Raw genomic sequence first — 14,028 nt, 5'->3', positions numbered from 1 at the left:
GGGACTAGATTGCAGTTTCTGGCGGCAGCTCCTATTAGCAACTCCATTCTAGTCACTTCAGTACTGAACAGTCTACATTGGAGTTGATTCTAGTAGTTCCTGCCTCCAGCACCTCACTAGTGAATTGTGTAGATTGGAGTTGCTCCTGGTAGGTCCTCCCTACAGTAACTCCATTCTAGCCCGTTCACTAGTGAGGTGACTGGAGGGAGGACCTACCAGGAGCAACTCCATTCTAGACGCAACCGTCCTGTCTCCTCTCTTTCCCCTGTGTAGACTAGTGCGTCTCTCCTGTACCATGTGACTTTACTTGTCACGTGACGCCCCGACGTCAGACGATTACCACACAGGAATCCAGAATGGCGCTGTCCTTTCTGCCCCGTATAGAGCAGTTATCTTCCCGGGTGATCCGTGTGCTGGGCTGTAACCCGGGGCCCATGACATTACAGGGCACTAACACATACCTGGTGGGCACCGGCCCGAGGTAAGTAGCTGCACGGCGGTGTTGTGGGAGCACAGCGCCTCTAGTGGTTGTCGTTAGTGAGGCAACACCTGATAAGTTGTGCAGCAGGTGATCTGTAGACACTGCAGTGTGTGTGATCAGCAGGGAATGCTGGGACTTGTAGTGCTGCGGCCGCTCTGTGCAGGAGCCGTCTGGGGGGAGTGTCAGAACATAATGAAGACTCCTTATACTGGGGTGTCAGACTCTGCCCCATGGGGTAACATTAAGCTATAACAGCCCCTATATGTATTCTTATAGAGAGGCCTGCGGGCCCAGTACTGATCGCTACCCCCCTGCCCATAGTCCTTGTACTATGTACTAACAGGACATAAAGTGTCAGTGTAATATATAGTGATTAAACTCAGCCACAATCCAGAGCCTGAGCCTCTCCTGTGCATTAGGAACACTGGATCTACAACCTGTACTTGGCTCATTCCATATCATGTGATCCAAATAAGAATAATTTTTTTGCTTGACATCTTTAGATTTATTTATTTTTATGAAGTACAACTTAAGTTAATTACAAATAAAAAAAAAAACTGAATTTTTTTTTCTTCATCTGTTAATTTTTTACAAACTTCTAAAGTTTTAAGAAAGCGCAGATTTTGGCCTGTATGGCTTTACATTTTGAATCAAATCTCAGGCTAGAATTAAGATACAGAGGAGGGAGAGGCATCATTTTTCTCAGAGCGGTACCGGCTTTCATTTGATATGTCACAAGATGATGTTTCTTTATATTTTCTTTTGGAGAAATCAAATTCAAAATTTTGATGCGCAATTGTGAAAAAAAAGTATGTTTTAAAATTGTGAAAAAATTGCATGTGTGTTACTTGTGTTCTTGGTTCTATGTGTACAGGGTTTCAACTTGGGACCAAATTGGGATCAATTTTTTTTTTTTTTTTTTTTTTTAAGCCTTGAATCATCTGATTTTATGTTGGTGTGGCTTCTTCCTTTTTTCTTTTCATATTACAACTTGCTGAATTCAACATTTATAGGCAACAATAAAGAAACCTAAAAAACAAATCCCGTAAGTGCCGTCCCGTAATCTTATCATCAGAACACAACTTGTTCAGCATTTGCAACCTGAATGCATTGAACAAACCGAAAGAAAAAAGCTGCTCATATCCTCAAGTGGGATTTTCTAAATACAGTTTCACCCTAATTATATGTTAACAAGATTAAAAGAACCAATATTTTTAACACATTTTTACATGTAATATTTTTTTTTATCACTAAACATGTAATTTATTAAGAAGAATAGTACAGGAGTTACATCCTCATTCTATAAAATATGAACTAATCAAACAATTAATAGGACGTATTTAAACTACTGGCCTTTTATCATCAATGTGTCCCTTCTAGTGAGTGACATGTAATCTTGTCCATAAGCGCTTACTAGCAATGTGTCGGAGTATGTCCGGCCTGTCATGGTGTTCGGCTCCACCTGAGTTAAAGGGATTCAATCTTTAAAATGACATTTTTTTCTTCCTTACACGTAGGAATAGCCTTAAGAAAAGCTATTCTTCTCCTATCTTTAGATGTCTTTTCCGCACCGCCGTTCAGTAGAAATCCCGGTTTTCTTCTGTATGCAAATGAGTTCTCTTGCAGCACTGGGGGCAGTTCTCAGTGCTCAAACAGCACTGGGGGCATCCCCAATCCTGCGAGAGAACTCTCCAGCGCCGCCTCCATCTTTGCATGGAAAAGCTTCTCTCTGTGTCTTCTTCCAGAGCTGGTTTCAAACTTCTGGGCCTCGGGCAGAGCCAACTGCGCATGCCCAGAAGTTTGAAGCCAGTGCCGGAAGAAGGGAGAAAAAATGTCATTTTAATGATTGAATACCTTTAATATCTGATTTTTGTTAAGTTTTAAAATGTCTGGTTTTCTTGGATACACAAAGGATGGTGCTGGACCCGAAGGATGCAAAAAAGTCAATTCTGCGTCTTCATTTTCACAATCTTTGGAGAGTCCAGTAGCCAGCCATCCGCGCTGATCATATTCACAGGTCACAGAACTAGTTATGTCATCCATTGCCAATCTTGTGCCACCTTCTACCACTTCATGGACTTCACTGTCATTACGGAATGAAAAAATCCTTGTTTTTATTTCTTTCACTACATGGAATGACAGTGTGGTATGGCTGAGTCCCTTTGATGGGTTCTCCTTCCTGTAACTGATGTTTTAACAAACTGTCCTCCTCCTTGTAGTCAGGACATGAAAGTTCTGAAGCTCTGTTTTACTTCCTGACTCTGCGGTGGACAGATACTTCACATGACACTGGGTTCACACCAGCGCCTGATTTGCGTTTTCAGGTTTCCGTCTTCTGCCGACAGAAAGCAGAAACCTGACAGACCATTTGCTCTCCGTGGCGAAACTTTTTTTTTTTTTTTTTTTTTTAACCGGACACAAAGTCCTGCATGTCCGACTTTGTGTCCGGTGAAAGAAAACGGTTTTGCCGCGGAAAGCACAAAACGCTCACCGGCGCTCACGGCCGGACACTTTCCAAAGCCATTCATTTGAATGGGTTTCAAAAATGTCTGCAGGTTTCTGTCTCCTGCCCAGTTTTGGGCAGGAAACGGAAACCTGCATAACGGAGACCGGGGCACATATGTGAACGATCTCTTACTGACAGAGTTGCTGGCCTGCCATCTGCTCTGCATTTACTGTCTATCCCTGTTCATTCTCAGGTTGAGCCCTAACAAAGCTTTCTACTCTGTCCTCTCCTTCTTCTAAGGTAGGGTTCACACTACCATTGGTGTCTGTTAAAAAACCACCAAAAAAAGGACACCTATCATAACGGACACAAACGGACAGTAACTGATGGCTATCACTTAGAGACCGTTATATGTCCGTTGCCCATAGACCTCGATGGTTAAAAAAAAAACAAACAAACAAAAAAAAATGTTGCTAAAATCTTGTATGAACAATAACCATTGTCACTGCTGAACGGACACCAACGGTAGAGTGAATGCCTCCTAAGCTGTAACATAATAAAATAATACAATAATATCTGAAAATCCTGGATTATGTGGTAACTACAGACCTCACACTTTTAGACCACAGGCTGAACAGATTTGAATACAAGATTTTTGAATCGACACTGTAATAGTTATACTTTAAAATATGATCCCATCGCGATCCCAACTTGAATTTTGGTACAGATGTGGCTCGGAGCATAGCAGGCACATGTGCATTTTTGGAAATTTTTTAAATTGAACTTTTTTTTTGGTAATGCGTTTTAAAATTTTGCGTTCACATGGGTAAAATATTAACAAAGATCCTCTTGTGACCTATCTGGTGAAATCCTGGACAGTTCTGAGTAGAGTGGTGTTTATTTTGTTTCTCTATCTTTTTTCTAGCCTGAGTTATGAGGAGAAATGTAAAGGCAGGCAACACAAAAATTCACACTTTTTCTGAACTTTGAAAATCAATTAAAAATCTAATAAAATTTCTAGAATTTTTTTTCTTCACATTTTGCATTCTCTGACACACTATTACCAAATAACCAAATCTCAAAAGAATTAAAAATATAGAGGGAAAAATCATTGGTTCACTTGACATGGAATGACCCACTTATGGAACAAGGGATTAGTACCCCATATATGCCCCATATATGCTTGTGTGCCCCGGGCTTGTATAATAAAAGCTATAAATAATTCATAATATTCTCATGTCTGTGTCCGTTTTTAACAACTATTTTGCATTTGTTACAAGTCTATTCTTTTACATCAGTCTTATCCTTTTCGCATCAACTTTTATCAGACCATTATAAATACAGATGAATTTCCCTGTTTGGTTGTTTTATTTCTTACTCCAGCGACTGTTCTGTTTCTAACAGATATAATTGGGGCATTAGCCCGTCTTAATGTCCGATAAAACCAGACCCCTGGATTTCCATTAGGCTGGTGAGCCACAGAAAATTTAAGGGAGTCTGTCACCAGGGTGAAGCAAACTAAACCAGTGACAGACAGATAGGTGAGGCTCGCCTGAATATAATGCCCTTTTCCCCATGAATATTCATGTCTCCAATGCTCAGATATTTATTTATTTCAAAATATTCAAATGACCAGTCTGGAGCACTGCGGGGGGCGCCATTGCGCCAAACTGCTACATCCCATACTGCTCTAATACACCCTGCTGTCCTCCTACCTTCTTATAGTGACATGGCCAGGGCGCTATGCTGAAATCTTGCCTGACCCTGTGTTCTTGTGTTTGCGGCAGCAGATCAGAGCAGTGTGGGGCGCAGCAGTTTGGAGCAATGGAGCCGACCTCAGTGCTCCAGACTGCTCGCTTGCATATTGTAATAAATGAGACACAAATTTTCATGGGGGAAAAAGGTGTAACATTAAGGTGAGCCTGACTTATATAGCGGTGTTACTGGTGTGATACACTTCACCCTGGTCACAGACTCAATTTAACATTTTAAGATATCTTGGACATTTCTTTGCTGTATATTTGACAAACCAGTTACTATATAAATGTTATTTTATTCATGTAGGAGGATACTCATAGACACAGGAGAGCCGGCTGTACCAGAATACATCAACACTCTAAAGCAAGCTCTAAATGAATCCAGCACTGCCATCCAAGAAATAATCGTCACTCACTGGCACCATGACCACTCTGGGGGTATTACTGATATATGCAGAGAGATCCTGAATGGTGGGTCATTAATATTGTAGAAGATTATTCCATTAGAAGATCATGTATAGGCTCATGGGGTTCCACCATAGGTTTTGGAAAATTCATCGTAATCATGTAGTAGCCCAAATATATCCCACTTTTAGACATGGAAATTAGAACATTGCAGAAAAATTGCTTAAGTAGCATATATCTTATATCTGGTGAGCTGTGTGCTTACTATGGCCCAGATTTACTAATAGTCAGACAGTGCAAACTTAGGCAGTCTGAAAATCCAGCAGATTTATCACAGTAACTGATGCTGGATGATAAAATGGTGTATCTTTAGACTATCTAGTCTACGTTTATACCACATTTTAGTTGGCTTACTTTGAGACAGAATTTTACTAGACAAGTTTGACACATGTAAGGGCTCGTTCACATCTGCGCCCGGTCTCCGTTCTGCAGGTTTCCGTTTCCTGCACAAAACAGAGGCAGGAGATGGAAACCTGCAGGACTCTTTCTCACCCATTCATTTGGCCTATCCTTGCTTGCAAGATCTTGCAATTGTTGAGGTAGAAGGGGTGACACAAGAAGTAGATGTTCTGGTAGCAGGTACATGATTTCAGTAAACCCCATTCAGAATTCTAGAACAATTGCAGGTATTTGTACAACCAATCTGCCCTGTGTGAATTCACCCTTATCACAGCCACACACATTAGAACAGGCATTGAGCCACTTAATAACTTTATTTTAATGTGTACAGCCACCTATGTAAGTCATGCAGTTGTGTGACCATGACAGGTTTTCAGCCTGTGAATGTGATCTTTTTGTGTTTGTACAGCAAGCAGATAAACGTTAAAATAATGAGGAATTGGAACAAAGTATGTAACCTGTATTATAGAAAATGAATTTTAATATTATTATTATTATTACTATAGGTTCTAACTCCTGCATTAGAAAACTTCCTCGCAACCCATATAAAGAGGAGGTCATTGGCGATGGAGAACAAAAATACAAATATCTAAAAGATGGAGATGTGATAACAACTGAGGGAGCAACCCTAAAGTAAGTACATGGACGGCACATATGTAGACCCCAGTGAGAAGATCCACCGCACACTCCTGTATGGTTGAGTTACACTAGGTTCACACTAGATTTGCCATTCTGTAGTTCAGATCCTTCGGGGGACCTGAACAACAGAGGGGCAAACCACTGTAATAGTGGATACACACGGAGCTTGGCGGACTGCATTGACTATAATGGGGTTAGTCGTTCTTAAACTGAAACCGGCAGTGAAAAAAGTCTTTTTCCTCTGCCAATTTTTTGACAAACTGCAACAGTCTCCAATTGGTGTGAACGTAGCCTTTACAGTTCAGCTTAAAGAGGAAGACTCAGTGACTGTACTGTCCATGTTTGTGCTGGCACTATTGTGGATTGATACCAAGTAAATTCAACTCTGTCCAAGGCCAGATACAAGTTGTATGTATCAAAACCAGGACAGAAGGAAAATGCACCAACATTTAGAGCCATGAGGTCATCTTCCCATTTTAATACCATGGGTGCTAGATGTACTGATTTTGGCTGCCTCTCCACATGTGCTAAAAGCCACTGGATGTGATGACGTACCTGGCCTGTGCAATGTCAGTCAAGCCAGGTGGCAAATAACCAGCTTGGCTTTTTAGAGGAGTAGCTCCACCCCTATGACTCCTTATAGGACATTATGAGACTTTTTCTATGTTCCCACCACTAGAAAGAGCGAAGTGTTTATACATTGAACAAAATTACACTGTGCTGTGTAGTAAGCCCCCATACTTGGCATTTTTAAAGCTATTTCTGAACAGGGGATTTATTGGCAAAAAAAAATGCTTCAATGCCACTCCAGTACGGGGTTAATGGAGTAAGTAGAGCAACATCTCAGGACAGAAGTGTTACACTTATACACACAGCAAATTTGTTAAACGTGATTTGACATTTGATAAATTTCCTGCAAACAACAACACAGAATTCAGGAAAAAAAAAATTCCACAAATGATAAATTCCTATAAGATGCTAATGTACAGGCAGCACTGCTCCTATTCCCCATCCACTGTATAGCGGAGGTTCCAGACAATTGTAGCGCCGTTCCTATTACTGGTATAGGAGCATTTCTGCATGTGCTGCCCATCCACGAGCAGCTTCTGGCACATGGAACCGCTGATCTGCGTGGTGGTCCGGTGTGTCAGATCCTGACGGATCACATACTGATGACCCATATGTGGGTAGGTCATCAGTTTGAAAAACTACTTTTGGGTTGGAAAACGTCCTTTCAGGTGGCCATACACATAAGAGCAAAATCAGCCAAACCTGCCAATTTCAGTGGGACCTATAAACTTCCTTACATGTATGGGGTTGTGCTAACACTCCCTAGACAGATGATGTCAGGGTAAAGAAGGATTGGGCACATTGAATTTCATTATACCAATCCTTTGTACTTACGAGGAAGATCACATGCCTCCAGGTGTCTGGCAGCTGCTTATTCCCCTCTCCCCAGTGACAAACACGTGTTCACTCATCTGTATATGTTTGCCTTGTTCTTAAGATACCCAAAGCAAGAAATGATATTGACACATGTAGTAGAAGTATTCTCCGTAGCACAAATGAGGATAACTAGTGTGTGTATGTATTATAGTTCCTGATAAAATATTGCTCATAGGAAAGGAGATATTGGCTGAGTGTAAAGTCATGGCTTTAAAGGGATCCTATCATTAAAATCAAATTTTTTTTCTCGATCACACGTAGTAATAGCCTTAAAGGCTATTCTTCTCCTACCTTTAGATGTCTTCTCCGCACCGCCGTTCGGTACAAATCCTGGTTTTCATCTGTATGCAAATGAGTTCTCTTGCGGCACTGGGGGCGGTCCTCAGTGCTCAAACAGCACTGGGGGTGGTCCTCAATGCTGCGAGAGAAATCTCCAGCGCCGCCTTCTTCAGGAACAGCCTCTCTTAGCGTCTTCTTCCGGAGCAGGGTTCAAACTTCTAGGCCTCGGGCAGAGCAGACTGCGTATGCTTGCGGCCACAAGAAAAATGGCCACTTACACAGTAAGCCGTGTAAGCGGCCATTTTCTTGTGGCCACGTACACAGTAAGCTGGTGTAAACGGCCATTTTCTTGTGATCTATGGGCATGCACAGCCGGCTCTCCCTGAGACCTAGAAGATTGAACCCAGCTCCGGAAGAAGACGCTCAGAGAGGCCGTTCCTGAAGAAGATGGAGGCGGCGCTGGAGAATTCTCTTGCAGCATTGAGGACACCCCCAGTGCTGCAAGAGAACTCATTTGCATACAGACAAAAACTGGGATTTCTACCGAACGGCAGCACGGAGAAGACATCTAAAGGTGGGAGAAGAATAGCCTTTTTTAAGGCTATTCCTACATGTGATCGAGAAAAAATGTGATTTTAATGATAAAATTCCTTTAACCATAGCTATGAAAATGCAGGATGAGAACTTACTAGGTCTGGTCGACAAAGGAACCATGATCTGCAAGGGAAACACTTGATCTGAACATGTATGTTTTATGACTGTAGGACAGATCTGCAGGGAACCCTTAGAAACATATGATCTGCAGACCAGTTTAATACATTGGTCAAGAATCCATGATCCAGGGCACAACCATTTCCCCACACTTCTAATGTGAGGGCCTGATCTGTATATCAAAACCAATGTAGGCCATTTATTTCTACCAAATTACTGATGATTATGTGCCTGTGTTGTATTTAGAGTCCTGTTCACACCCGGACATACAGATGATCACATGGCTTTGGTTTTATTGGAAGAAAATGCCATTTTTTCTGGGGACTGCATACTTGGAGAGGGAACAGCTGTGTTTGAGGAGCTGTACGATTACATGAAGTCCTTAGAAAAGTTGCTTGATGTGAAGGCTGACAAAATTTACCCAGGTTAGTATAGTTCTGAAACCTCTGTGTGTGTCCCAGGATATCAGTCTGTATGCATGTGTTTTCAGGGTGGAGATGGAGATGAGCTGCTTCCAGGCACCATTGGGAGCAGTGTAAAAGTTTTATATCATTAAGGACATTTATCCCCTATCCATGAGAAGAATGTGACCGAAAGTACCCCATGCTTTCCCCAGTGCATGTGCTTGTGTGACCAGCACTTTATTCACTGCTATGGGGCTGCAGGGACTGCAATCTCAGGTCACTGGAACAGCAGTCACACAAGTGCACTGGCACTCCACAAAAAGACAGCCTGAAGGACTTTTGATTCGTTCCGTTCTATTTAGCTATTAGCTCAGACGAGCAGGTTTTTATTTTGTTTCTGACTGAAGGCTGTATTTGTTTTTGTTTATTTTGTGCCTGAAGTCAAAGTTTATTCAGTTTTCAGTTTTTTCTAAATAAACCAGTTTGTTGCACATTTTGTGTCCCTGTCCTGACTGTTTGGGTCCACACCGCTGCTTCTGCCGAGCTAACTACCCCACAATATGCACCTTTAGCCAACAAGCCTCTCCCTGCCTTGTCTTCAATAGGACACAAAGATTTCACCCGCTGAAAACAGAACAGATCTCTGCTGTATGGGCAAATGTATTCCTTTTATCAGTAACTTTTAGGTTTAGTGTTCATTGACTCTGTCACCATAACCCAGCTTATCGACCCAGCCCCGCAAATAGATAAGTTAGGGTCACCTGAATCAAACAGTGTTTTCGTGAATCGCTGCCTTCATTGTCAAGATAATGACATTTTTCCCAATATGCAATGAGTTCCTCTAAGCAATCTCTGCAAAGATAATGCAGATTAACAACAGAAATCCTAAATGATTATTGTAACTTCCACTTCTTGTGTCGCTGTCCCATAACCCTGTCTGTAAACCTCTGGAATACCCTCATTCTGGACATAGGTTTTTACTCCTTTGTAAGGACCCTTATTATGATGGCATGCTATATTTCAGATATTTACCATTGTGATTACATTTCCATTGTTTTAACCCTTAGGTCATGGCCCTGTAGTTGAAGGTGCAAGAGCCAAAATTCAGGAGTATATTTTCCATAGGCAAGCTCGAGAACAGCAAATTTTTCAAGCTTTGCAAGAGAATTCTGGGAAATCACTGACCGCCATGGAACTTGTTAAAATTGTGTATAAGGTAAATGACCGGATCTCTGCTACTGCTTGAAACTTTTGAACTGCCAAAAAGGTAATAGTGTAGATGACGACTACTTTGGTTGTCATTTTTTAGCTTTTGCATACAGTTTTTGGTTCATGTTTCTCAAAACGTAGTGAAGTAATTTAGGTTTGGTTTAAAGGGGTTATCCTATTAGGGTGCGTTCACACGATGTAAAATGGAGCGCAAGCTGGCACGTATACGCGTGTCAGCATTTTGCGCGCTCAAAAAGATCCCATTGATTTCAATGGGAGTTACGAGCGTATACGCCGCATTATTTTGCACCCGTAATTTTGTTGCCGCAAAATTACGGGCACAAAATAACTCGGCGTATACGCTCGTAACTCCCGTTGAAATCAATGGGATCTTTTTGAGCGCACAAAATGCTGACACGCGTATACGTGCCAGCTTGCGCTCCATTTTACATCGTGTGAACGCACCCTAAAACAACATGTATCACCTATCCACAAGAGAGGTGATAAATGTATGTTTACTGATGACCCCACCACAGAGACCCCCACTGATCTCTAGACTCCAAGCCCCCTGTTCCTCCTCACTGCACAAGCACATTGAGTTGTAATGGAGTGGAGGTCACACATGTGCCCTGCTGCTCTATTAAATGTCTATGGGGCTTAAGCAAGATAGCTGAGTTTAGTTCTCAGCTGTATTTGTTGGATGTCTTGAAGATAAATGGAGTGAAAAAGTGACCGCCGCTACTCACTGCTGGGCGTGGGGCCCTTTCTAGTGATCAGTTAGGACGGAAGCTGTGTGTTTCCCAGTGATAATACGGTTATCATTCACCTAAATGTTTGGCTGGGACCATTTAGTGGGTGCCAGTATACACACTACCTCTCCTGCATAGTAGGACACCTTGTAGAGGTCTTAACATAAAGAAGCCAGACGCGGGATGCTACAGCCATGTATTCTGCTCTCACTTGAACAGACTTTCCTTGTATGCTGCAGAAGACTCTAGGGAGGGCCAGCTTTAACTTTTATACTAGGAACACACAACTCTGGTGCCTGGGAGAAACTGTAGTATAATTTCACAGGAAAGTGTGAGATCTCAATATCACCACTAGGGGGGACAGTTACCATACAATTCTGGAGTAGTAGAAAGGCAGACTATTACACAACTAATCTATAACACGTTACATGTTTCATTCATGACATACATGCAGGCGCTGTGCAGACTGAACATGACTTCTCGTTCTTTCATGTAATTCTTTTATAGTTTTTTTTTTCCTTTTATTAGGCCTTACAATCATAATGTTAATATTTCTACAGGACACCCCGGAGCATTTGCATGCAGCTGCAGAATTCAATCTAACCCATCACTTACACAAACTAAAGAAGGAAGGTAAAATAGGTAGGTTATAAACTGTAAAATGTATTGAAATCTGGACTTTTATTTGGCTATTTCAGAATATTATTGTAATATTTAGGCCATTCTCTTGTGTAGCTTTGTCTTGTTAAAAAACCAGTCTCTAGTTGTGGTTGTGGGCTGCAGCAGGTTTCCTCTGTGTTTTGCTACATTCATTACCCTGCTTCCCAAGTCTTACATGGTAAATGAGCTTAAATGTGTCCATGTTATGAAACCTATTCTACTTCATTTCAGTTTTGGAAAAATCTGAGATATTTATTTTCTCTCGATAACCCCCCACACTTTTGAGAAAATTTGTCTTGGTATTCTAGGCTGGTGTTTCAAAAAGTTCTCCACCACCTGTGTTCCCTGACATTCAGTACAATAACTATGGGATAGGAAATCAATCACTTAAAGAAGACCTTTCATGTCCTTGGAGATGAGCGGTATTATATACTGCTAGATAGTTGACACTGTGCTGAATTCATAACACTGTCAGTTTTGCCAGTATGTGCCCCGGTGCCAGGGAGATTGGTGCTGTTATTTTCATCGATTCCTTTCCAATGTCAGAATGGCCGGCCTTACAGGACATCAGTGCCGAACCTAATGGCATAGATATCTCTGGCACCGGAGCACATACAGGCAAAGAGCACTGTCAGATTTGTAGCAGTATATAATACCGCCTATGTCAGAGGACATGAAAGGTCTTTTTTAAAGGGGCTCTATCATTGGGAAGTCATTTTTAACTAATCACACCCTTGCATAGGCTTTAGAAAGTCTATTCCACACCTACCTTTAGTATGTAGATTGCCTCAGTGGTTTCTGAATAAGTCTGTTTTTATTCATATGCTAATGAGCTTCCAGCCAGCACAGGAAGTTCCCAGCAGCACTCGTCTCTACTATTATCTCCTATGTGTTGTGCAAACAGGAAGCTGAGTCATCATCATCATCATCAGCCAGTACATATACTCCCATAGGAAACAATAGCAAAAGGGGTGCACGATGTATCGTGCACCCAGTCTAATTAGCATAGGAATAAAAATGAACTTATTCAGAAACCACTGAGGCAATCTACATACTAAAGGTAAGTGTGGAATAGACTTTCTAAAGGCTATGCAAGGATGTGATTAGTTAAAAATGACTTTTCCCTATGATAGAGCCCCTTTAAGTGATTGATGCATAGTTCACATAGTACCAAGCCATTTCAGAAAAATATTTAGACACCGCTTTCCTATTTTCTTTTAACTATAAGTTGTACTCCCACAATGATGCCCTAGGTGCCACCTACTCTGCCTTCCCAGCCCTCATCCTGACTTGCTCTCCCATAATAATTATTGTTGCTGTTGCTGCCCCCAGCAGTAGTTGCTGCACAATATTTTCTCTCATTTTATCTGCATTGGTTTGTAACCTCTTCACGGTGCCAATGGCTCTTGTAAGGCGTCTCTAGTGTCCTCAATGAAATCGCTAATCATAATTCTTGGTCACATCTGCATCTATTTAATAGCAATCTGGATTCTTCCTATACAATTGTTTGTTTTCTCATTTCATTGCAGTACAAGAAGAGTCTCCAAGTGTCAGATGGAAAAGTCACTTATGAGGAAACAGGAAAGAATCTTGATGAAATCTACAGAATGCTTCACTGAAATGGGAACACCAGGAATACCTTATGGACATTCACAGAACTATTTAGGGGGCTCATATATTGTTCGCCATAGTCGTTCTAGCTGTCTGTAGATTACTGACAATTGTTAGGCCACACCTGTATAACTATGGTCTCAAATAGCAAATACAAGGACAGCTCGTCAGTTAGCGAAATCCACATAAGGTTACCATGATTTGGGGGCACGGTGTACAGGCAGTCTTCAAGATGTACAGTAACTTAGATAATTGTAATTAACTAAAAATTGTATGTGTTGCTTAAATGATGAATTAAGTTTTTAAATAAAACAAGAACAAAGCAACATGTATGAATTATTCAGAAGGAATATTTGCTGCTGTAGTCACTTCAGGGAACCTGAGCGTCAATGCAAAGTTTCCCATGGCATTACCAGCTCAAAACCAAGGGTAAGAGAAACTGGACTCCAATGTTGACTGCTAGGGAGGCTAATACTGAGGATACACTGCGCGCAATCTCTATGGGTTAGCTGCTACAAGTTCACCATTGGTTAACCAGTGGACCTCCACCTCAAATTCCTCTTCACTTTACATCCCCCAGCTTTCTGCAGCGGCAAGCCAAAAGCAGTGCTCTATCCATGGAGTTGCCGATTAGGCTTAGATGAATGTCTGCAGGTCCTGCGGCTCAATTAGCCAAAGAATCCACAGCTCTATTGAGCAGGGTTTTTTGGGGGGGGTTCAGCGCCCTGCATTAGTCTCTGCCAAATTCCTTCAGGTGAACTTACAGTTGTAG

At 41.7% G+C, this 14,028-nt stretch overlaps 1 protein-coding gene across 1 annotated transcript; it reads left to right on the top strand.

Annotated features, from left to right (window-relative positions):
- The first annotated feature begins 332 nt into the window (after nt 1-332).
- On the top strand, nt 333-13,827 carry LACTB2 (lactamase beta 2). Its single transcript, XM_075272134.1, has 7 exons — nt 333-481; nt 4,992-5,155; nt 6,055-6,181; nt 8,870-9,048; nt 10,095-10,243; nt 11,546-11,627; nt 13,175-13,827. The coding sequence occupies exons 1-7, from the start codon at nt 357-359 to the stop codon at nt 13,216-13,218; spliced, it is 870 nt and encodes a 289-aa protein (XP_075128235.1). The 5' UTR covers nt 333-356; the 3' UTR covers nt 13,219-13,827.
- The last annotated feature ends 201 nt before the right edge of the window (nt 13,828-14,028 follow it).

The sequence above is a fragment of the Leptodactylus fuscus genome, chromosome 4, assembly GCF_031893055.1.
Source record: "Leptodactylus fuscus isolate aLepFus1 chromosome 4, aLepFus1.hap2, whole genome shotgun sequence".
NCBI classification, from domain to species: Eukaryota; Metazoa; Chordata; class Amphibia; order Anura; family Leptodactylidae; genus Leptodactylus; species Leptodactylus fuscus.
Note: the sequence above shows the minus strand (reverse complement) of the source record. Positions and strands in the feature narration are given on the sequence as shown.

Excerpts from the sequence above, each read along its gene's own strand:
- LACTB2 (XM_075272134.1), top strand. The coding sequence starts at position 357 with ATGGCGCTGTCCTTTCTGCCCCGTATAGAGCAGTTATCTTCCCGGGTG. Across the intron at positions 6,182-8,869 it reads ACTGAGGGAGCAACCCTAAA|AGTCCTGTTCACACCCGGAC; the intron begins GTAAGTACATGG and ends TGTTGTATTTAG. Across the intron at positions 9,049-10,094 it reads GGCTGACAAAATTTACCCAG|GTCATGGCCCTGTAGTTGAA; the intron begins GTTAGTATAGTT and ends TTTAACCCTTAG.